The sequence below is a fragment of the Psammomys obesus genome, unplaced genomic scaffold (genome assembly GCF_907164565.1).
Source record: "Psammomys obesus unplaced genomic scaffold, mPsaObe1.curated_primary_1811, whole genome shotgun sequence".
In the NCBI taxonomy this organism is placed as follows: domain Eukaryota; kingdom Metazoa; phylum Chordata; class Mammalia; order Rodentia; family Muridae; genus Psammomys; species Psammomys obesus.
In genome coordinates, this window is record NW_026585587.1 from 6029266 (window position 1) to 6050263 (window position 20998).

Consider the following 20998-nt stretch of genomic DNA (forward strand, 5'->3'; position numbering starts at 1 on the left):
ACCTCAGCCCTGTCAGGTGACCTTTGATCTCTCACCCCCACAGAGCTCAAGGCAATTGTGACCCCGAGGCCCCGGTGACTGAAGGCACGCGATGCTGTCGTCAGGAGATGTACCTGGACCTGCAGGGGTTGAAGTGGGCCGAGAACTGGATCCTAGAACCCCCAGGTTTCCTGACTTACGAGTGTGTGGGCAGCTGCCTGCAGCCACCAGAGTCCCTGACCACGAGGTGGCCGTTTCTGGGGCCGAGGCAGTGCATTGCCTCCGAGATGACCTCCCTGCCCATGATTGTCAGCATCAAGGAGGGAGGCAGGACCAGGCCTCAGGTAGTCAGCCTGCCCAACATGAGGGTGCAGAAGTGCAGCTGTGCCTCGGATGGGGCGCTCATTCCCAGGAGGCTGGAGGAGCCATAGGCGCGGGTGTGGCCTCCCCAAGGATGCGACTTCAATGTATATCTGAAGTACCAGGAGAGAGGGGGATTCTGAATCCTTGCTATCTCCTAACCAGCCTCATCCCTAAATTTTACCTTCAAGGAATGTGACTCGCTGGCCACTAGAGGGCCCGACCTAGTCGTCTCTGTCCTTCATCTTGTTCACTGCACTGTATGCTAAGCACTTACATGTATAGTTACTGTAAGCTAAGGACAGAATTCCTAATGGTCATTGTTCCCTCAACCTGTCACTGGATCTTGACTGAGCCCCAGTCTTGACTCTGGACCTAAGACCCAAGTGTATCAAACATGCTAGATGTGAATAAAATGTTTTGTTTTGTAACTTTTTGTCCCCCCCCCCTTTTTTTTTTCTTGAGACAATGTTTCTTTGTGTAGCCCTGGCTTTCCTGGAACTCGAGCCGTACATCAGGCTGGCCTTGAACTCATAGAAATCTGGCTGCCTCTGCCTTCCCAGTGCTGGGATTAAAAGTGTGTACTGCCACTGGCTAGTTTGTTTTCTTATTTTAACCACAGCTGTGCAAACTGAGGCAGAAAAGAAAGTTCTGGGATTAGGTCAGTTTGACTGAGAACTAAAGAGCTTGGTTTAGCTAAGACTTGATCAAGGTCTTGATGATAAAGGAAGCCAAGACTGATACTGATATTCATTCGGTCTGCAGTATGCGGTGTCTGCTTTTCAGAAATGAAATAGAAGCATCTTGTTGATGTTTTGACTTTTCTGGGGCTCATTCCTCAGGGACTGGTACAGCGGGCGCTAGTCACAGAATCAGCTGTAACACGTAGGATGCTAAGTGTACAAAGACTTCTAAGAAAAAAACTTGATTTAGAGTTTCAGCCCAGGGAATGGACCTCTTAGTCTCCCTGCTAGTGTGCACAGCTGTTAGCTGCAAATTCCGTAACCTCTAGTCTGTATTGGCCTGCCTTTGCCTCCAGAGTGCTGGGACTAAAGAGTAAAGCCACCACTGCCTGCTGACCTTAAATATTTAAGAAGTTGAATCATGTGTGTGTGTGTCTGAGTGGCAGCCAGCATGTGTTGTGGAAGTCAGATAGAAACTTTTGGGAGCTGGTTCTCTCCTTTCACAGTGGGTTCTGGAGTCAGACCCAGCTAGGCAGGCTTTCATGGCAAGCACCTTTTACCCTTTGAGCCATCGCCTTGGCCTAGACCTTGAACTTCTCACCCTCCTGCCTCCACATCCTGAGTGCAGCGATTACATGCTTATGCCCCCATGACTGGTTTATGTGTCACTAGGGATCAAATGGAGGGGCTCTCTAGTTCTCGCTAGCCGAGAACTCTGCCAACCTGAGCTATGTCTCGTTACATTTTGTCAACTCACACACCACTGCCTTCTCTGGACTTTGAGACAACCGTAATCTACTGAAGCACAAGCACAGAAAGCCTTTCCTTCCACTATCAAGGGTCCTAACCTTTTCTTTTCTTCGGTAGTAGTGCCACCATGCTAATATGTCTGGGGCTAGACCCTAGGGCATGGGCTAGGCAGGTCAACCAAGGCAGAAATGAGGACTAAAGATGTGTGGAGTGGGGAGCAGGAGGAGATCAGACAGAGCCGATCTGAAGAGCCAGGGGAATGACCATGAGCTTAGAACCAGGGACCTAGAGAAGCCAAGCTGTGGGGTCCTTAACAGCAGCAGTAGCACAACAGGGACATGGTCAGGCGGAAGTTCTGGAAAATAACTGTTGGTTAGGTGCTTAAGGAGAGAGGATGGAAGTCAGGAGAGACAACGGACGGAGAGGAAAGCGACACCCTGTTGCGGATAGCCACGGGCTGGGCTAGAATCAGGGACAGAGAAGCTGCGAGGTTATTTTTATCTTTACAGTAGAAGATGAAAGCTCGGACACAGAAGTGAGGTCAGAGAGGCAGCGAGGCTTTGCCTTGGGGAATGAGGAGGTCGCTCAGGCGTGGAGGTGGTTAGGCTTTTCTTTGTGGAAACCGAGGCCTGCAAGTGGGGAGTTTGCAGCAGTGGCTTCCGCCACGGTCTTCACTCCTTTCCCCTGGCACTTCCAGCGCCGCCAGCCCTGCCCTGGGCGAGGGGGCAGAGCAGGTGCAGAGGCCGCTGGTTTGCTAGAAACCTCCAAGTCCCAGCCAGAACACACCGGTCGCTCAGCGTGTTTGGCCCCAGTTGGCAACACTGGTGGCCTGGGGCAGAGCAGTACTTCCAGGGAACGCTGGAAACGCTGTTCTCTGTTTGGGGCGGGACAGAGCTTTGGCACTTTCAAGGTCCTGGCGCCTTACCCCGGCCGGGCTCTCTGTGGCTACAGAGGGCTGGGATCAGGGTAGGTCCGCTGTGCCCCGGTGCTCCCGCGTCCTGCGCCCCAGCCGGAGCAGTTTAGAAGTTCCTGGGGACATTCAGCCCCACACAGGGCTGATCACGAACTCTGGAGAGGGTCTCCAGCGCCGCGACCACCTAGGTTTGGCCCAGGGTGCCGGAGCACAAAGGAACGGCAGTCCAGACACGTCCTCTCCGGGCCTCGTGGGCGTGAGCTGTTGTGGACCCGCCTTTAGACCTCGGCGTGGACGGCCACGCGTGGACCAGCGTGGACCAGCGTGAGAGAACCACAGAGGGGCTCACTGCCCCGGCGCACACGGTCCAGCCGGCGCCGGCGCGGGCCAAGAGCCCAAATTAGGTAAGGCGTGGACACGGCTCTGCGCATGTGCGAGAGGCGCCGGAGTTTCACTTTGCAACTTTTAAGTGGTGGGGACGCCGCCCCGCCCTGCCAGGTGCGGGCAGACCACTCCCCGGCGCTCGCCGCGCTGCCGCCACCGCAGGTAAGGGGGGAAGGGGCACCGGGCAGGGGCGCCCCGGAGCGCCTTCCCGGGAGGCTGCCGGGTGCCAATCAAACCCCGCGCCGCTGGCACTTCCTGACAGCCCTTGGCTGCCTCGGCAGACACTCCCCTCTCTGCACCTCCTCCGGCTTTGGAGTTGGTCCGCCGTGTCCGATCTCCGCCGGTAATCCAAGGGGCAGCCTCGGAGCCCTTTCTTATTTAATTCCTTACCGGGCTAGCTCCGGCTAGAGCGGGCATCGGGCAGCCCGGGTGACCACTCCTCCCTCCTTCCTTGGAATCGTCCGGTGAAGGAAACTTGGGGACTTGGGGAAGGGCTGGGCTAGGGTTGGGGGTAGGAGAGGGCGGGAGAGCTGCGGTGGTAAAGAAACCACCTCGGACAACTTACCCAGACCTGATAAGCCTGGCTACCTGAGACCTCGCAAGGGGAGGAGTTGCCGTCTCTCAGCCCCACACAGGACCCAACAGCTGCAGGGACTTTTGCAAATGGCCTGGGAAGGTATTTCTGTCCCGAAGCTCCGCTGGGTGCAGGGGCCTTGCTTGTTGAGGGGATGGCATGGAAGTGAGATGCTGGAGCGCTGAGCATTTTTGAACGTGGGATGATGACGGTCGCTGAGGTTGTGCACCTAGGCAGGAATCCTCAGGCCACGGCGTCTAATTACTGTTTTGAAAAATGATTTATTGATTTTCATGTGAGTATGTATTTTCCCCCTGCATGTATGTCTGTGTGAAGGCGTCGGATTCCCTGGAGCTGGAGTTAACGGACAGTTGTGAGCTGCCTTGTGGGTGCTGGGAATTGAACTTGGGTCCTCTGGAAGAATCCTGGTGCTCTTAACCTCCTATCTATCTATCTATCTATCTATCTATCTATCTATCTATCTATCTATCTATCTATCACCACCCTCCCTCAACTCCCGTAGTGATGGGGTTGGAACAGGCTTGGCTTATTTCGGCCAGCGCTTCGCTCTGAGCCGAATTCCTAGCCCTTAGGGGCTATTTTGACTTCCTCCTCAACCTCAGAGCCTTCTCAGCCTGGCTGCCCCTCGGTGGGTGTGTTCCCGCCTGTTGTGTCAGAGCAGAAAAGGGCGCTGGCTCCTTGGGAGCCTGGGTGGTGTTCTAGCAGCAGCAACTGACTTTTCCTACAGCTGGTGGGTGGGGAGAGGGTGCCCCTGGCTGGAGGAGCAGAGGTCTGGGATTGTGGGTCTCAAAGGTTGTCTTCACTTGGTTCCTCATCTTTTCATTTTTCGAGCCTTCCTTGTTTGCTCTGCTGTTTTTGATTTCCTTGATTCTAGCCCTGGAGTTGGGATGCGGGGGGGGGGGGGGGGGCAAGAGGGGGGGGATGTTGAGGCAGAACAGGCCACCTGGCTGAGGAGGCCCCAGACTGGACGTCTTGCCTTGCCCAGGCTGTCCTATCTGTTGGCTCACCCCTCTTAGTTCTTTCTTTTGTTTTTTTAACCATTCATTTATTTTCATTTTATGTGACTTTGAATCTTTCCTGCCTGTATGTCTGTGTGAGGGTGTTGGAGGCTCTGGAGCCAGAGTCTTACTGTATAGCCCCCCATGACCTAGAACTCACAGAGATCCACCTGCCTGAGCCTCCTGAAAGTTGGGGTTGAATGGGGTTACCACCATACCCACCCTCCCTTAGTCCTTACCAAAGTTAGTTAGTAGATTCTCCTGGGATGCCTGTGTGGTAAGAGAGAAGTGACTGGGCATTTAGGGAAGGAGAGCCACAGGCACCCTCCTGGGGCCGAGGCTTCTGTTTCTCCAGGCCCCTGAAACCGTGGCTTTGGTGAGTCACCCCCCCCCCCCCGCAGCCCTCCCTTCTCTGGGACAATGCTCCCTCTATGAGCATTTATGAGGATGTTTTTCCTTTTCTCTCTCCAAGCCTTCCTTGTTTGCTCTGGGGCGGTCTCCTTTCCCCAATTCTAGCTTTAGGAGGTCTTGGGGGCGCTGCAGCAGCCCTCTGAGACTGTATGAGGACTTGGCTTGGGGTGCCATATCTAGCCCACAGCCACTGTGCTTCTGTCGGGGAGACTCGGCTCTCCTGGCTTTAGCAGGCTTCAATGTACTGGACAAGAGGCGGCAGGCTGGAGCTGCAGGTGCTGCTGGGTAAAGAGAGAGGAGCAGGCAGCACAGATTCGCACTGAGAGGAGGCAGAGGTCTCATTCATTCTAGGAGTTTAGGGAAGAGCCAGGTAGGAAGAAGCTCACTGGGCAAGACCAGAAAACGGGCATACGGACGAGAGACGGTTGGACAGGTCTGAGGGCAGGAGTGGAGAGCAGAGGGTTTCTGCTCTAATTCCTTAACTGGGAGAGGGTGGCACCCCTGTGACTTCTGTGATCCTGGGGCGTCTGTGTTGCTAGAGGACAGTTGTGAAGGTTGGGCTTGCAGGGTCAGGTCAAAATGGACAGCCTAGCAGGAAATGGGAAGCAGCCTACAGGCCTGACTCAGTGAAACTGGGGAGCTGGTGTGTGTGTGTGTGTGTGTGTGTGTGTGTGGCTGATCCAGCTGAGGACTTGTCCAGCAGATGTCCACAGTCCTTCCCCCTACAAACAGTGTCTGCCCAGTGTGGCGACAGTAAGGCCTTGCATCACCAGGCAGGGATGTTTTGAAGTTCTGTCGTCCTGGTGATTTTTTTCTACTTTGGAGCAGTCTTGTGTGGAGATCTCTGTTAGTGCCAGGGTGGCACTGAGCCAGGAGCCATGTCTGTTGGTCTCAAGCTTTCTATGGAGCCAAGGCCGGGCCTGATCCGACCCTCCTGTTTCCTCCTTGAGTGCTGGGGTCACGGGACTCCTGAGACCATCCCTTGCCCCTCTGGGTGAGGCTTAAGGGAGAGAAAGCAGGAACTTCAACTCCAAGGTGGAGAATGACATTCATGACCTCTCCCAGCTACTAACACACGCGTTTCTTCCTGCTGCAAGTTCCTTATAGGAGGAGAGAGGGATCTATTCTCTTAGGCCTGCCTCACTCCCTACCCTTCCCTCACTTCCTGTCATGTGTATTGCCTGTCTGAGTCTGTGTGTGTGTGCATTGCATGTGTGAGTCTGTGCAGGCATGTGTGTGTTTGTGTGTTGCATGTGTGAGTCTGTGAGCGTGTGTGTGTATGTGAGTGCATTGCATGTGTGAGTCTGTGTGGACATGTGTCTGTGTGTGCATTGCATTTGTGAGTATTCACAGCTGTGTGTGTGTGTGTGTGTGTGTGCATGTGCATGCATTGCCTGTGTGAGTCTGTGCAAGCATATGTGTGTTTGTTTATGTGTCAGTGTCAGGGGTCAGAATTGCACCCCACACCCACCGACCTGGAACGCCTCAATAGCACTTTAGGTAGTTCAGTTATCTGCACGCTTCTCCACGCCTCTGTTTCTCGTCCCTAAGACTTCTGCCTCGCTAGCAGGCAGGAGACACAGACTTTGGGGAAGTCCTCTGAGAATTATAATTTAAACAGATTTGGGGAGGTGGGAGCTGTAGGAGGGAGGTGTTTTCTTACGACTCTGCACTCAGAAATGATGTGAAAAGCAGGCCAGGATCTAGACACCGAAGTGCTCAGGCTTCCGTGCCAGGGGGCACACGCTAGAGGTTTCCATTAGATTTGCCAGGGGTTCTGAGCCCTCAGCACCCCACCTGCAGCTGTGCTGGTTTGAAACACTGAGCCTTCTGTTAGAGCGGAGGTGTGAAGGGAAGAGGGTGGTGCTGGGGGCCTGCTTTGCTCTGAGCCTCGCCCAAGGGAGGCCCTAGCCCCTCCTCCAGCTGCCCCTCCAGCTTTTGCCCCTCTCGGGGTGGGGTGGGGGGATGAGCCAGGCTCTAGGAGTCAGAGTTTGAGGTTCAGTCCTGTTGCACCCAGCTTCTGGGTCTGGGAGACCTGTGGCTGTCAAGTTTCTGGAACTTGGATTCCAAGAACATCAAGTCAACTAGTCTGGGAGGTCCTGGCTCTGACATTCCGAGGCTAGCTGGAGAGGGCTCTTATCCTTGGCACTAATGGATGTTCTTGGCCCCTCCCTTCCCTGTTTGCTGGTGTCTGAGGTTTTCTCTTTCCAGCCTTTGTGGTCCTCTCCCCTCACTCCTGCCTGTTTCTGGATGCCCTGAGGACTTTTGCAAGAGTTATTTTCCCAGCTGTACTTGAGGCTAAGGGAACTTCAGCACTTCGGGGCTGCCTGTGACCACCCCTGCCCCTTTGCCTCATTTACCCCTTTTTGGGGGGTCTTCTCATTGTGTCTGACCATCTGGGCCATTTCCACAAATGGAGCTAGTCTTGCAGACCCTACCAGGCACAGAGGTATGGCGCCCAGTTCCCATGATTCTGTGCTTCAGGTGTTGCACTTTGACTTTGGCTGGGAAAACTACAAGTTCACACCCTGATCTTAAACTTTTTTTTTTTTCCACCTTCAAGATAGGGTTTCTCTGTGTAGCCCTGGCTGTCCTGGACTCCCTTTGTAGACCAGGCTGGCCTCAAACTCACAGAGATGCGCCTGTCCCTGCCTCCCTGAGGATCTCATACATCTTGTTCCCTAGGGAGAGAAGGCAAAATGACCAGCTCCCCGTTCCTGGATCCCTGGCCCTCCAAGGCCGTGGCCATCCGTGAGAGCCTGGGCCTTGGGGACCATCCCAATGACTCCTACTGCTACAACTCCGCGAAAAACAGCACTGTGCTCCAGGGGGTGACCTTTGGGGGCGTCCCCACCGTCCTGCTCATAGACGTCAGCTGCTTTCTGGTAAGAACCCTCTCAGTTGTGGGTCTAGTCCCCCTTGTTCTCTAGGGCCTTCTAGGGAACTCACGTGCACGTACACACACCCGGGTGTGTTCTGTGACCCTGTGCCTGCAGCAGGCCTTAAATGTAATGACCCCTTCCTCGGAGGATCTGGGGATTGAGTAGGGCCCTGCGAATCGGTGTGGCTGTGATCCAGATTTCACAGCCGATAGCCAGTCCTGTCTTGTCTTACCGCAGGGTGGGCGGCCTGAGATGTGAATGGAGGGTATGGACCAGGCTTAGAGCAGGTGCAGTTTCTAGTTGCGTGAGTGGCACTTCTTGTTACCCTGGGATGCCTGGCGCTTTTGGGCACCAGAAGTAGATTCCTAGAGCTCATCTTAGAGGACACGTGTGCCATTCTTTAATGTCAACCTTCTGTTCACAAATACCTTCCAATTTGAAACAGGTGTTACTATCTTTTCAGTGACTCAACAACAGTTGAGAATGTGTGTGTGTGTTTTGTTGTGTTTTGCTTTAGGGATGGCACTCAAGGGCCTTGTGCACACTCCATAGGCACTTTCCTCCTGAACCGCATCCCCGAGGGACTATTTTAGCTATATTAGAGTTCATGTGCACTGTCTTTTCACAAATACCCCAGAGCAGTGGCTCCCTGGACGCTAGCTTCTAAGAGCAGAGACCCTGGGGTAGACGGGAAGGGAGTTCATATCTGAGGTCTGCCTGGGGCAGCTGGCGAGGTCAGTGGGGACGCTAGGGTGAGAGGGGAGGTAGTCAGAGGGCCAGCCAGGAGCAGAGGGTCCCACACCCAGGTCTCCTGACCCTAAGCTTGACCACAGAAGGTCAGTTCTTCCTAACTTTGTTTCCTAGGACCAAGGTCTACTGTGTTGCCCTCGGGCTTTACTGTGTTGCTCCTCAGGGCTGAGGTGGAAACTGCCTGTTAACACCTTGGCTGTCAGGAAAAAGGGATCCCTACTTCCAGTGAGCGTTCCATTTGCAGCACTGGCCTATTGACTGGAGAAAAACAATTTTCCACGGAGGGAGGGGCAGGCAGGGTGTGGCAGTGTGCTGAGAGGGGGTGGGGCTACTAAGTCTTCCGGACCGGGAGAATAGCTGCTTATGAAGAAGTCCTTTCATCTAGATTCTGCTGGTAGAGGTGGGTTTTTTTTGGTTTTTTGGTTTTGTTTTTTTCCATGAGAGACAGGGTCTTACTATGTTGCTGAAGCTGACCTCTGAGCTCCTGGCTTCAGGCAGTCCTCCTGCCTCAGCTACTAAAGAGGTGGGTGACAGGCTTATACAGCCCTGTTGGATTTCATGGGGGTGGATTTTGAAAGATTATCATTACCCTGGAGAGCGAGTCCAGGACTTCACATGTGTTAAGCATACTGTGCCAAACCCCTGAGTGCAGATTTTTTTTTCCTTTCTCTCTCTTTGAGACAGTGTTTCTCTGTATAGCCTTGGCCATCCTGGAACTCGATTTGTAGATCAGGATGTCCTCGAAAGATCCTCCTGCCTCTGCCTCTGCCTCCCGAGTGCTGGGATTACCACCACTACCTGGCCCGAGTGTATTTTTATTGCAGGAATTTGTAGGGTAAGGTGGGGGGGCATGTGTGTGCCAGAGGTATGGGGGAGCTGTGCGCGTGTGCACAGAGGCAAGGCAGCAATGACAGAGGATAACAGGATGCTGAGGGGGTTGTGTTTGTCCGAGAGTGACTTGCCTGCCTTTGAAACACATCATACTCCCTGAGTCACCTTAAGAAAATCCTGCAGAAACTCAGAGCTTATGGATTTCCCTTAAGGAAACAACATTCATCCTTGAACCCCCAGTTGCTAGGCTGGGGCTATGCTCAACGGCAGAGTACCTACCTGGCACACCTAAGGTGCTGGGTTCCATCCCCAGCGCCAAATAAACACAGACATAAATAACTCCGGTTTATGGCCAGAGCAGGTAAGCCTGTGTTGTTTGAGATGCCCCTTTCCCTCTCTCTGAATCTCGAAGGAGCTGTCTAGATTGCAGAGGGAGCTGGCCAAGGTGGAGGGAAAGGGTCCGAGGAACAGGTGAGCATCTCAGACATCTGGAGCTAACGGGCAGACAGGGGTCTCCCTCTGCACATGGGGCTGTGGGTGTCACAGAGGCCTGCTCATCTGTCCCAGCCTAGAGTGCCAGGGCGTGACGGGTTCCCTGGACGCACTTGCTGTGTGGGGGTCCACAGGCTTGCCTTGAGGACAAACAGATGTGAAGCATCTGTAATGTAATTCTCAAAAATCAAGCCGGGTGCACATCCGTGGTCCCAGCTACTATAGGCTGAGGCTGGAGGATCACCTTAGCTCAGCAGTTAGAGGCACGCCTGGGCAATCTAGTGAGGGCTTATCTCCTTTCGGAGTGAAGTAAAGAGGGGAGCGGCTTTTCCACTCTTGTGAGGCCAGACCTCACTTTCTGGCTAGGAAGACTCCAGCCAAGCCTGCAGCAGCATGACAACTCTGGGGACACTGGGCGCAGGTGGTGGGAGCTGTCGAATGAGTGGAGGAAGGCGCCAGGCTGTTGACCTGTGTGCTCTTTCTGGACTGGATGGGGTCCTCTAACGTGCCCAGTCTGGCTGCCCTCAGTGCCCAGCCAGTATACCTGACTCGTTTCTTTTTTTTCTCTCTTTTCAGTTTTTAATCCTGGTGTTTTCCATCATAAGGAGAAGATTCTGGGACTATGGCCGCATAGCCCTGGTATCAGAAACAGGCAGGTAAATAAAACAGGACAGAACATTTTACCTAGAATGGGGGTGTGTCTGTGCATCCCTCTGAGTGTGAGTGTTGTGGATGGATACGTGTGCACGGATGTGTGTGCACTGTGCATATATGTGTGTTTGTAGATGCATGTATGCTTACATGTGTGGGCATGTATGTTTATGTATGTATGTGTATTTCTGGGGTGGGCTGGAGCCAGGCCTATTACAGGAACTGCATCTTCCTTTCTGTTGGTCACTAAAGACCCCTTTGAGGCCTTGTTGCTTGGAACTATGCTCATAGGGAATCAAGGTCTGGAGAGCCGCTCTCTCCTGGGCTCTGGTTTTAGGCTTTGGAGGATCATTACTTTCAGGGTTTTCGTCTCCAGGGCCAGAGGCTGCTATTTTCTTGCTCACCTTGGACAGGTCTCTCTGAGAATATCATATTTGAAGTTAGTTAACTTGTGCCAGCGCTGGCTTAGCAGTCAAGAAGGAAGGCAGGTGTGGAGAAGCTACCCGCCTCCCTTCCTGGTCAGGGCTCAAGTTGGACAAGCCTCTTAACAAAACACAGGCTCTCTGGACAGACCTCAGGCCTCCCTTCACGGGGTAGGGACAGTTCTGTGCACTTCTCTAAAGGTTAAGATGAGTCCTAGGACCAGACTTTCCTGTTCTGTCTGGCTGCTGTGACCCTCTGAAGCTTGCGTCAGATGAGGCACCATGACGTGAAGGGGAAATGTCAGGAGCCCCACTCCCAGGCCTGTTGCTGGGGCTCACGTCATGGCCTCAGCTTCTGAAATGTGCAGTGGTGCTTCCCTACCCCCAGAGGATCCCTTCAGCAGTTCCTGCTCCGCACGGAGCATGGAGAGGCTGCAGGAAGTAACGTGGGTGGGAATGGCTTCTTTCTGACTGTTAGGGATCTGTCCGTTCACACTTGGACTATTTTGCTATTCTCCCCTTCACGACAAGGGGTCTTGGAGGACATTTTGAAACAAATATGTTTGGGTCTGAGATGGGGCGAGGGGTGGGGTGAGCAGCTCCAGAGCCAGCTTCTCAGGAGCTCAGGCAGCCCCTCACAGTTTGCTAACGTAATATCTGACACACCTTGGCCACAGCACAGAGCTCCAGGTTTAGTGAGAGACTCTCTTAAAATGTAGGATGAAGAGAGATGAAGTGTTGGCCCCTGGTTTCCACATGAGTGTGTGTGTGTATGTCTGTACCTGAGTGCAAACACATGAAGACACACACACACACACACACACACACACATCACAGTATTTAACATGTCAGTTCATTCACTCTGAAGCACACACTTCAGCATTTTCTCACCTTTGGAATAGGAATGTCTCTTTTCATTTACTTACTTACCTTTTGAGACAATGTCTCCTATGCCTTGGTCCCCGAGGCTGGCCTTCTTTGAGCTTGGATCCTCTTGCTTCAGCCTTCATGTGGCTACTGGGATATTACAGAAGTGTTCCAGCACCCCAACACAGGAGAGTTATCAGTTATAGCTTAATCGGCACCATTGTTTCTTTCTTACTGATTCATTAAAATTATGCATCTGATTACCATTGGTGTCTTAAATAAAATACAGTGTGTATGCTTGTACATGTGTCTTTTTTTTTTTTTTTTTTTACAATTTTTATTTTATGTGTATGGCTGTTTTGCATGCATGCATGACTGTTCACCACGTGTGTGCTTGGTGTCTGCAGAGGTCACGAGATGTCTACCAGAAGGTGTTGGATGCTCTGGAATTGGAGTGACAGATGGTTGTGAGCTACCATGTGGGTACATGGGAACTGAACCTGGATCTTCTGGAAGAACAGCCAGTGCTCTTAACCACTGAGCCATCTCTCCAGCCTCATATGTTTGTGTTTTGAAGTGAACCCATTCCAGTGAGGAGGCCTCACCAGCATTCTTACTTTTCCTTAACTACTTCCTGGGTGCAGGGGTAATTTTTTCACCTGCTACCTCATGGTTCCTGAGTCCACTCTTTCTCAGGCATGAAGCCCCTAGTACCTGTTATTCCGGTCACTATGGTAGGATAAGACGCAGCATTACAAACTGATTTGAATGTGTTAGGCAATGTACTGTAAAGAGGCCTCACCCTTAGGTGGACCAGTTCAGTGCTGAGGTTGGAGGATGTGCACATAGGTCTGGTCCCTTGATGCCTTGGCCCTGTGCGCAGCCCATACAACGCAAAGTTTTATGTCATCTGGATTTGTAGGCATTGCCTCCATCTCTGTTATTTTGGAGCAGATTATATTTGCTGCAACTGCTGATCCTGAATTCTAGGAATAGAAAGCAAAATATTGGACATGTATATCCAACCTTTTTGAATTTTAGAGTAATTTATCTTTTTCTTTTTTTCTCCTTTTGTGTCTCCAGTGAGGCGAGATTCCAGAGATCGTCGTCTTCCTCCTCAGGGCAACAGGATTTTGAAAATGAGCTGGTTGGTGTCCAAGGGATGGTTATTTTTGTGGCTGGAAGGGCAGAGGGTACGGCTCGGCAGTAATGATTGATGCAGGTCCGGGTCGTTGAACTCCTGGTTTAGTGACTAAAGCGCCGAGGTCTGTGAGTGGTCAATTCTGGGGGAAGCTCCCCTCCATATGAGCAGAAACGTGAGGACTCGGAAGAATCCGGATGGAGAAAGCAGTTAGATGATCCCTCACTGCCAGGCTCCATCAGCTTTGCGGGCAGAAGAGGCTGGGGATACCTGGGTTTTGCCAGCAGCTTGTCTGTGGCTCATGAGTTACTCCTCTCTCACACTTATGGCTCTTGTGTAAAAGTTAATTATTGACTTGTCTGCTAGATTTTGAGCCAAATGTGGGCAGGAACCTCACACAGGCTTGTTTCAGCACTTGATTATCTGGTGGGCAGTTAGTCACTGTCGAATGATTGGTGAACAAATATTTGTCTTTCCCAGCCGGGAACAGCCTAGCTTTATGGAGCAGATATCATAGAGTAGGGATCATAGAACCTCTCTAAGGCCTGCTCCGGGGTACTTCCCATTTCATTAGGCTTGTTTTTCTGCTTTGTTTTTTTTTTTTTGTCCCACTTTTCTTGCCATTTGGAAATAATTTCACAGAAGTACTCATCACTTTTCCCAGCTCTTGTCTGGAGATTTGTGACCTGAGCCTGGAGCTTATGTCATGCCACTGACTGGCAAAACTTGAGCGGTTTTAGCAAGCCTTCCAGGCACGGGGTTGTGTTTTTGTTTTTGTCATTCTTGTTTTGTTATTTTGTTATTTCTCCCCCACCCCCACCATGGGATTGTGTCTTGAAAAGAATGAGAGCATAAGGAAGGAAAGTCCTGTTTTACATGGCCAGAAGTTGAATGGTGATTTAATATTAAAGATTCGATTGTATCTGCCTCCCAAAGACACAGGTGTTGGATGCTGACACCTGTTTTCCCTCTGCAGGGATGCTGCCCTTGGCTGACGGCCATCTTCCGCCTGCAGTAAGTAGGATGGGGTATCTGCCGGGGCATGGGGTTTTGTGTGGGTGCTGGGCCGTTCGGGAGGAAGTAGCTGAGATGTTTGATCCTCAGGTGGTGTGTCTCATACTTTTCCAGTTCAGGACCCAAACAGTGCATAGGGGCTAGAGCAAAACTGGCAGGGAAGTCCTTGTGGTCAGGGCACAGGGACGAGGGAGGTCTTTAGGGTACACAAGCCTTGCTGGGGTTCAGGGGTCCCCAAACTGCAGTTGAATTTCAAAAGTTCTTGAATCTGGTGATTCAAATGAACCAAATGAAGTGGCTGTATGAATATGGAGTGGAACCCAGGGCTTCAGGCATAGTACACAAGTGATCTACTTTTGAGCTATAGCTCCAGCCCTTAGCTAAATATATTTTATTTCCCCTCCTCTGTTTTTTATTTTTGGATTTTTTCGAGAAGGGTTTCTCTGTGTAACCCTGGCTGTCCTGGAACTCTGTCTGTAGACCAGGCTGGTCTCAAACTCAGAGATCGGCTGTCTCCGCCTCTCTAGTGCTGGGATTAAAGGTGTGAGCCACCTGGCCTATTTCCCCACTTACTTATTCCCATACATATAAACCTGTCTAGCAGGGTTCCTACCCATATATAATCAATGTTAAATATCAAGTAGAATGATTCCCACCTGAAGAAAAACAAAACAAACTCCCCTCTAAATCAAAGCAGCAAAACTTTAATTAGGTTACATAATTTAAAAGAAAAGGACATCATAGAATTGATGAAATACGTTGGTTTGCGGATATTAAGTTCCTCTCTCAGGGCCTCGGTTTTCCTACCTGAGTTTGAGCGGCCGTTTGGCGGGAGTTGTACCTGAGGTTGCTGGCAGGAGGCAGGGTCGCAGGGAGAAGTCAGTGGACTCCTGAAGCAAGGGGAAGCAGGCGGGCGTGTGCATGGCTTGCTTGGAGGTTCGAAGGTGTTAGTTGCAAAGCTCATTCTGGAATGAAACACTGAGCAGGTGTGATATTCACTGGCTTTTCTGTGAGCATCATGGGGGTTGGATGTGCTTTACCCTGATTGCATCCTTGAGCTCTGCCAGGTGGATGAGGTGGGAAAGGGGCAGTTTCTGAGTTTTAGCTTCTAACTTTTCTGAGCCCACTCAGGTGTGACTGTGCGAATCTGCAGTAAGGGGCCTGTGCTGGGCGTGTGCTGGGCGTGTGCGGGGCCTGTGCTGGGCTGTGTAAACTCACCTTTTTCATGCTTCCAGGCTTCTCTGGCTTTATCACACAGGGCTTGCCTGGTCTCTGCAGCAGGGACCTCGGAAGCCCTCTGTGCAGAACAGGAAAAAGCAGGCGGAGCACCTGATCCTCCTCTTGCTATGGCAAAGAAATCTGGCTGTTGTAAGCCTGGAATTTTCCTGAATCCTTGGTGGGTAGAAGGCAGGTCAGGTTACTTCTGCATCTCTCGAGGCCACGACAGGGACAGAGGGAAGGAACTGGGTGGAATGAGACAGAGAACGTTCAAAACATGGCTCACCTTGTTCTCCCGGCCCACCCCGGGGTTGGAAGAAGGGAGATGGAGTGAGAAGGAGGACCCAGGCACACTGCATTGCATTCCCAAAGTAGCTTTCAGAGGCCGCCTTGCTGTGGAAGAAGCAAGTAGGAATTGTGGGAAAGTTGTATCCACATGCCTCATCCGTCCATTATATGATGGGGTCACAGACGTCTCTAGCAAACACAGAGGATGCTGATTCATTTGCTGAGAGCATGGTGCTGGGACTGGAGATGGTACAGGAACTCATGTCAGGAGCTTTGCCTTTATGAGTTGTGCGGTCCTTAAAGCTATACAGTTCTGTGCTTTTGTATCCACACATCTCGAAGTAAAGGATGTGGGAAAAAACAGCATCTCCTACAATTGTCACGAGAACCTGAGGAATACTTCAAGAAAGCCTTGCAGGCCTGGCGTTCTACCATGCCCTGTTTAGAGTGTCTGTGTGTATGTGTCTTGGCCAGAAATGACCAGATCCTGGAGTGGTGTGGGGAGGACGCCACCCACTACTTGTCCTTCCAGAGGCACATCATTTGCCTGCTGGTGGTGATCAGCTTCCTGTCCCTGTGTGTCATCTTGCCTGTCAACCTCTCAGGAGACCTGCTGGGTGAGACCCTTTCTTGGCTATTTGTCTGTGCTGGGATGGGGCAGGGTATTGGCTCCAGGGAAGGGACTCAACTTGATAGAGTAGATTCTGGGGGATGTGAGACAGTCTTAAGGTGACATTAGGAAAATTATCATCCAAATAAAGATCTAGAGGAGAACCCACCCCAATCTGGGCTGGGAGCTGGGACCCCTTAAATATCAACTTTTGGTTTTCTTTAAGCAGGGAAAAATAGACAATTCAACCAACCACATAAGGGCTAGAGGATTGGGCAGGTTTCAGCAAGGGTGTTTTTGCTTGTTTTTTTGAGACAGTATCTTACTGTATAGTCCAGGCTAGCCACCATCCATAGCTTCAGGATGTATCTTTCAATTTCCTGTTCTTACCCGAGCCCAGAGGCCACTATTTATGGACCCAAGAGATATCTGTGAGACTGAGTCCAAGTCATTGTGGCGTTATGTCTCCCTAGATTCCAAAATGCCACTGCAGATCCACTTGTGACATCCAGTGGTTCTCGACCAAGGATGCTTCTAGTTATGAAAGCATCTTTAAAATAAACCTCAGTGCCAGATGAACTTACATTCTGACATGGTGAGCTGTAGCAGGGGTCCTGGTTGATGGAGCTTTAGACAGGTTGATGAAGACGTCACTGTCTTCCAGCTGCTCTAGGCGTTTGTGCTGTGTCCTCCCCTGAGCTACAGAACTGTAGAAGCCAAGGCCAGTCAGGCCCCTTGCTGGTTTTTCGCTGTGACTGTAGAGCTAAGCGTCTGCTTCTCTGCAGATAAAGACCCTTACAGCTTTGGGAGGACGACGATCGCAAACCTGCAGACGGAGTGAGTATGGACCTTGGTGGCCGAAAAGGAGGCCAGAAACACCTCATAGCTGCTGTGTTGCTGGGCTGTGGGGTGAACATGCCCCGGGAAGCTTCTCTTTTTTGGGAGGCTCAGAGCTCCATGTCAGGAGTGGGAAGCTGTGGTGTGAACCCATCTCAGGACACTTCAGTTTTGTAGGAGGCTGAGAGCCCCGTGTAAGAATTGGGATTTCTCTAAAGTGTTTCCCGGCTGTCAAGGGGACAGTGACCATGTGGCTTCTGTTGGGGGCAGAGCCATTGGCTCTCAGCAAATCCCCATGGAGGCGATTCAGCCCTAGCCCTGCTACCCACGCCTTCTGTTGGGGTGCCCAGAACTGATGGCAGGTGGTGTCTTCCTTAGCAATGACCTCCTTTGGCTGCACACTGTCTTCTCCGTCATCTACCTATTTCTCACCGTGGGCTTTATGTGGCATCACACACGGTCTATCAGATACAAAGAGGAGAGCCTGGTGAGTGAGGCTGGGGCCTGGGCATGTTCTGGGAGGGTCTGAAGTGAGGGATGAAGGGCACAGGCCCCACGGCCTCCGCAGAACCACATCAATAGTGGACTTGAGGGGGGCAGTGCTGGGACCTGATTTCTGTGCTTACCTGGCATCACCACCATCACCACCACCACCACCACTATCATTTATCAATATTTTAAGACAGGGTCTCGTATAGCCCAGACTGATCTGAGCTAGCTATGTAGCCAAAGATGACCTTGCGCTCATGTTCATCTTGCACTCACGTCGCAAGTGTTAGGATCACAGGCGTGACAAACATGCTCAACTTAGCAGTGGTATCATCATCATTCACTTTTTTGGTCAAGTGTAACCTTCGTTTTTGTCAGTTGCTATTTGATCTGTGGGCTCGGTGCTTGTCGCGGCCGAGGTAAAGCAGCCCACTGAGGACGGATGTGAGCCCGTGGTGGAGTGCGTGCCTGGCTGGTGCCGGGTGCTGGCCTTGATAACTGAGCCAAACACAACGTGAAGCACACCACCTGTTCTGGTTTGCATTCTGTTCCTGGGGTAAAGACCATGGCCCAGAGCAACTTGGAGGAGGGAAAGAGTTTATTTCAGCTTACACCTGTCACCGTGGGAAGTCTTGGCAGGAGCCGAAACAGGAACCGTGGAAAATGCCGCTTACTGGATCACACCTGGGCTTATGGCCTTCCAGCTTTCTTATATTTGTTTATGTATTTATTTTGGCCATTTGGGACAGGGTTTCTGTGTGTAGCCCTGGCTGTCATGGAACTCGTATGCAGACCAGGCTAGCTTGGGTCCCAGAGATCTGCCTGCCCCTGCCTCCCAAGTGACGGCATTGGAGGTGTGAGCCATTGCTTGGCTTCTTCTAGCTTTCTTATACAGTCCAGGATCACCTGTCTAGGAATGGTACCCCACAATGGGCTGGGACATCAATCATCTGTCATGACAGTCCCTCACAGATAAGGCCATAGACCAATATGATCAAGGTGATTCCTCAATTGAGGTTCCCTTTTCCCAGACACCTCTAGGTTGTGTCAAATTGACGAACAAAAACAATACACACAGACACATACACACACACACACACACACACACACACACACACACACGAACAAAACAACTCCCCCCACCTCAAACTAACCACCATCCCCTCTCCCAAGCCAAAACAGTTTGGGCTAAGGACAGGTGTCCCTCTGTGACACCTGGCTTTAACTGTTTTGCTTTGATGTGTGCCTCCTTTGAGCCACTGTCACACTCTGCTCTGCAAAGGAGGCTCATGAGTCACTTTGGAAAAGGATGCAATATAAATAACACCCTGGGCCTCCTCAAGGCCAACAATGGGAAAATTTGAAGCTCTCATCGACCATGATTTTCTTTCTTTCGATGTGAAAGAGGTGACACCCGTACCCTCATCACCCTGTGGCCTGACTCTCTGACTTTCTCCTGGGATGTTCCCTGGCAGGTGAGACAGACCCTGTTTGTCACAGGACTGCCCAGAGAAGCCAGAAAGGAGACTGTGGAGAGCCACTTCCGGTAAGAGAGAGACCCCGTGAGCCACTGATGGTGAACGGGGCTGTGAAGGGCCTGTGCCGGCCATAGCTGGATACCTGCTTCTTCTGTATGAATATTCAGGGATGACTCCTCCCTGCCCCGTATCAAATGGCTTCTGTACACCAGAGCTTTAGACAGGTTGAGAAAGCCAGTGGCTTGGCTGGGACCATGTGTCTGCTGCAGCACTTGTGATTAAACCCTCAGGACCCAGGATCCAGAAGGCAGGCTGGACTGAAGCACACAAAAATATTGGTGCTCTGTGAGAGCAGAGCTTTCACGCAGAGCTGGTCTCCCAGGCGCAAGTTTTGTATATGGTGCAGGGGCATACGGCCCTGTCTGTTATGAGCGCCTCTGGCCATCAAGGGCTCTGGAACAGCTGCTGCAGCCACAGCTCCCGCAGGCAGAGCGGGCGATGCAGGCAGAGCGGGCGATGGTGTGTATAGTTGCAAGCAGGAAAAGGCTCATGTTCAAGGCCCAGCAACAAGAGCAGCTCCAAGGCTGGCGTCTCTCTTCATCCCCTGTTAGTTCTGCCATCACTGGCAACCAGCAAACACCAGGAGCTAGCTACACATTAACTCTGGTGCAGTTTGTGAAGAAAACACTGGGTGAATAATTTGTATAAACAGAACTGTAAGAGTCTCTTTAAAATTATTGACAGACGTCTCCTTCAGCAACTATGACTGTTTGGGAAACATTCACATATTTATTTATTTATGTGGATGTAAGTGAATATATTTGCATACTCACCTGATAACGGAATGATTTTTTTGTTTGTATGTTTCTTGAAAATTTCCCTCTAAGTTACCTGCCTGCCAGGCAAGTTTTGGAAAGAGTGTGTCCACTTTGCACACACACTTAAATAGAAAAACAAGTGTCCTCATTGCCATGCAGACATTGTGTGGCTCAGACTTTCCTGGTTCAGGAGGCCTTCCTGGGGAGGGCAGTTGCGGCGTGCCACAACAGACTCATGGATTTGCTCTGCAGCACAGTCACTTTCATCGCCAATCTTTCTCAAAGCTTTTTTTTTTTTTTTGTCCTTCATCTTTTTGTGGTTCTGATTATTAAATCTTACCAGATAAAGGCTCTACCACTGAGCCACACCCCCAGCCTCCTCTGAGCTCTCACTGGGGTCTGAACTAGTCCTCCTGAACAATAAACTAGCCGGCTCTTCCCTGGGCTTGTTTTCTCACACACACTAAAATCCAAGCTTGAGCAGCTCCATTCCCAGCACCCAGAACAGCAGCAGGTGGTGCCTGATACACGGTGCCTGATCTGAGCCTGTCCTCAGGAGTCATGCGGCCGCTGTTTTGAATAGGGGGGGGGGGGGGGGGGGCATTTTATGACGTTGGAGCTAGGCTGCCTGGATTCAGCTTCTGGCTCAAATATCCAATGGCTGTGTGACTCAGCATACAAGAAGCCCTTATTCCTGTTGAGGCAGGTATTTGACTGACTGTTAATATGTGTGTGGACAGTTTCTGCCCATTCTCTACTGTTAGTAGACCCTCTAGAGGTCACTTGTCTTCAAGCAGGTTTTGGTGCTGAGTAGGATTTTGGCGAGAGCTTGAAGTAGGTATTTCCCTAGAACAGATGGTCAGTCCCCTCCTCTGAGTGGCTCAGGAGGATAATGTTGCATTCTTTCCTTTTGGTTCTGGGGATGGGATCTGGGACCTTGCATATGCTAAGCCCTCTACCACTGAGCCATACTTCAATTCTGTTGTGTTCATATTTCCCCACGAGAAAGTCCCACTAACTAAAAGCCGAGTGAGTATAGACTTGTCAGTTTAAGGAAATTTTTTTTCTTTCTTTCTTTCTTTCTTTCTTTCTTTCTTTCTTTCTTTCTTTCTTTCTTTCTTTCTTTCTTTCTTTCTT

General features: G+C 51.3%; 2 protein-coding genes across 6 annotated transcripts in view; both read left to right on the forward strand.

Annotated features, from left to right (window-relative positions):
• LOC129678887 (left-right determination factor 1) overlaps nt 1-716 on the forward strand; it is a 2787-nt gene extending 2071 nt beyond the window's left edge. Inside the window, exon 4 of the mRNA XM_055609850.1 lies at nt 44-716. Within this exon, the coding sequence (XP_055465825.1) occupies nt 44-410 (367 nt within the window). The 3' untranslated portion in view covers nt 411-716. The remainder of the gene's footprint in view (nt 1-43) is intronic.
• Nucleotides 717-2281: 1565 nt separating this feature from the next.
• Tmem63a (transmembrane protein 63A) overlaps nt 2282-20998 on the forward strand; it is a 35765-nt gene continuing 17048 nt past the window's right edge. Inside the window, exons 1-9 of one of the 5 annotated variants that reach the window (XM_055609251.1) lie at nt 2282-3089; nt 7759-7958; nt 10605-10684; nt 13052-13115; nt 14086-14123; nt 16104-16246; nt 17025-17076; nt 17455-17563; nt 19041-19111. In XM_055609251.1, the coding sequence (XP_055465226.1) occupies nt 7773-7958; nt 10605-10684; nt 13052-13115; nt 14086-14123; nt 16104-16246; nt 17025-17076; nt 17455-17563; nt 19041-19111 (743 nt within the window). In that variant the 5' untranslated portion in view covers nt 2282-3089; nt 7759-7772. Of the gene's footprint in view, nt 3090-3109; nt 3232-3328; nt 3413-3492; nt 3746-7758; nt 7959-10604; nt 10685-13051; nt 13116-13632; nt 14004-14085; nt 14124-16103; nt 16247-17024; nt 17077-17454; nt 17564-19040; nt 19112-20998 lie in introns of those variants that run through there. The other 4 variants (XM_055609275.1, XM_055609265.1, XM_055609244.1 and 1 more) reach the window with 4 other exon arrangements.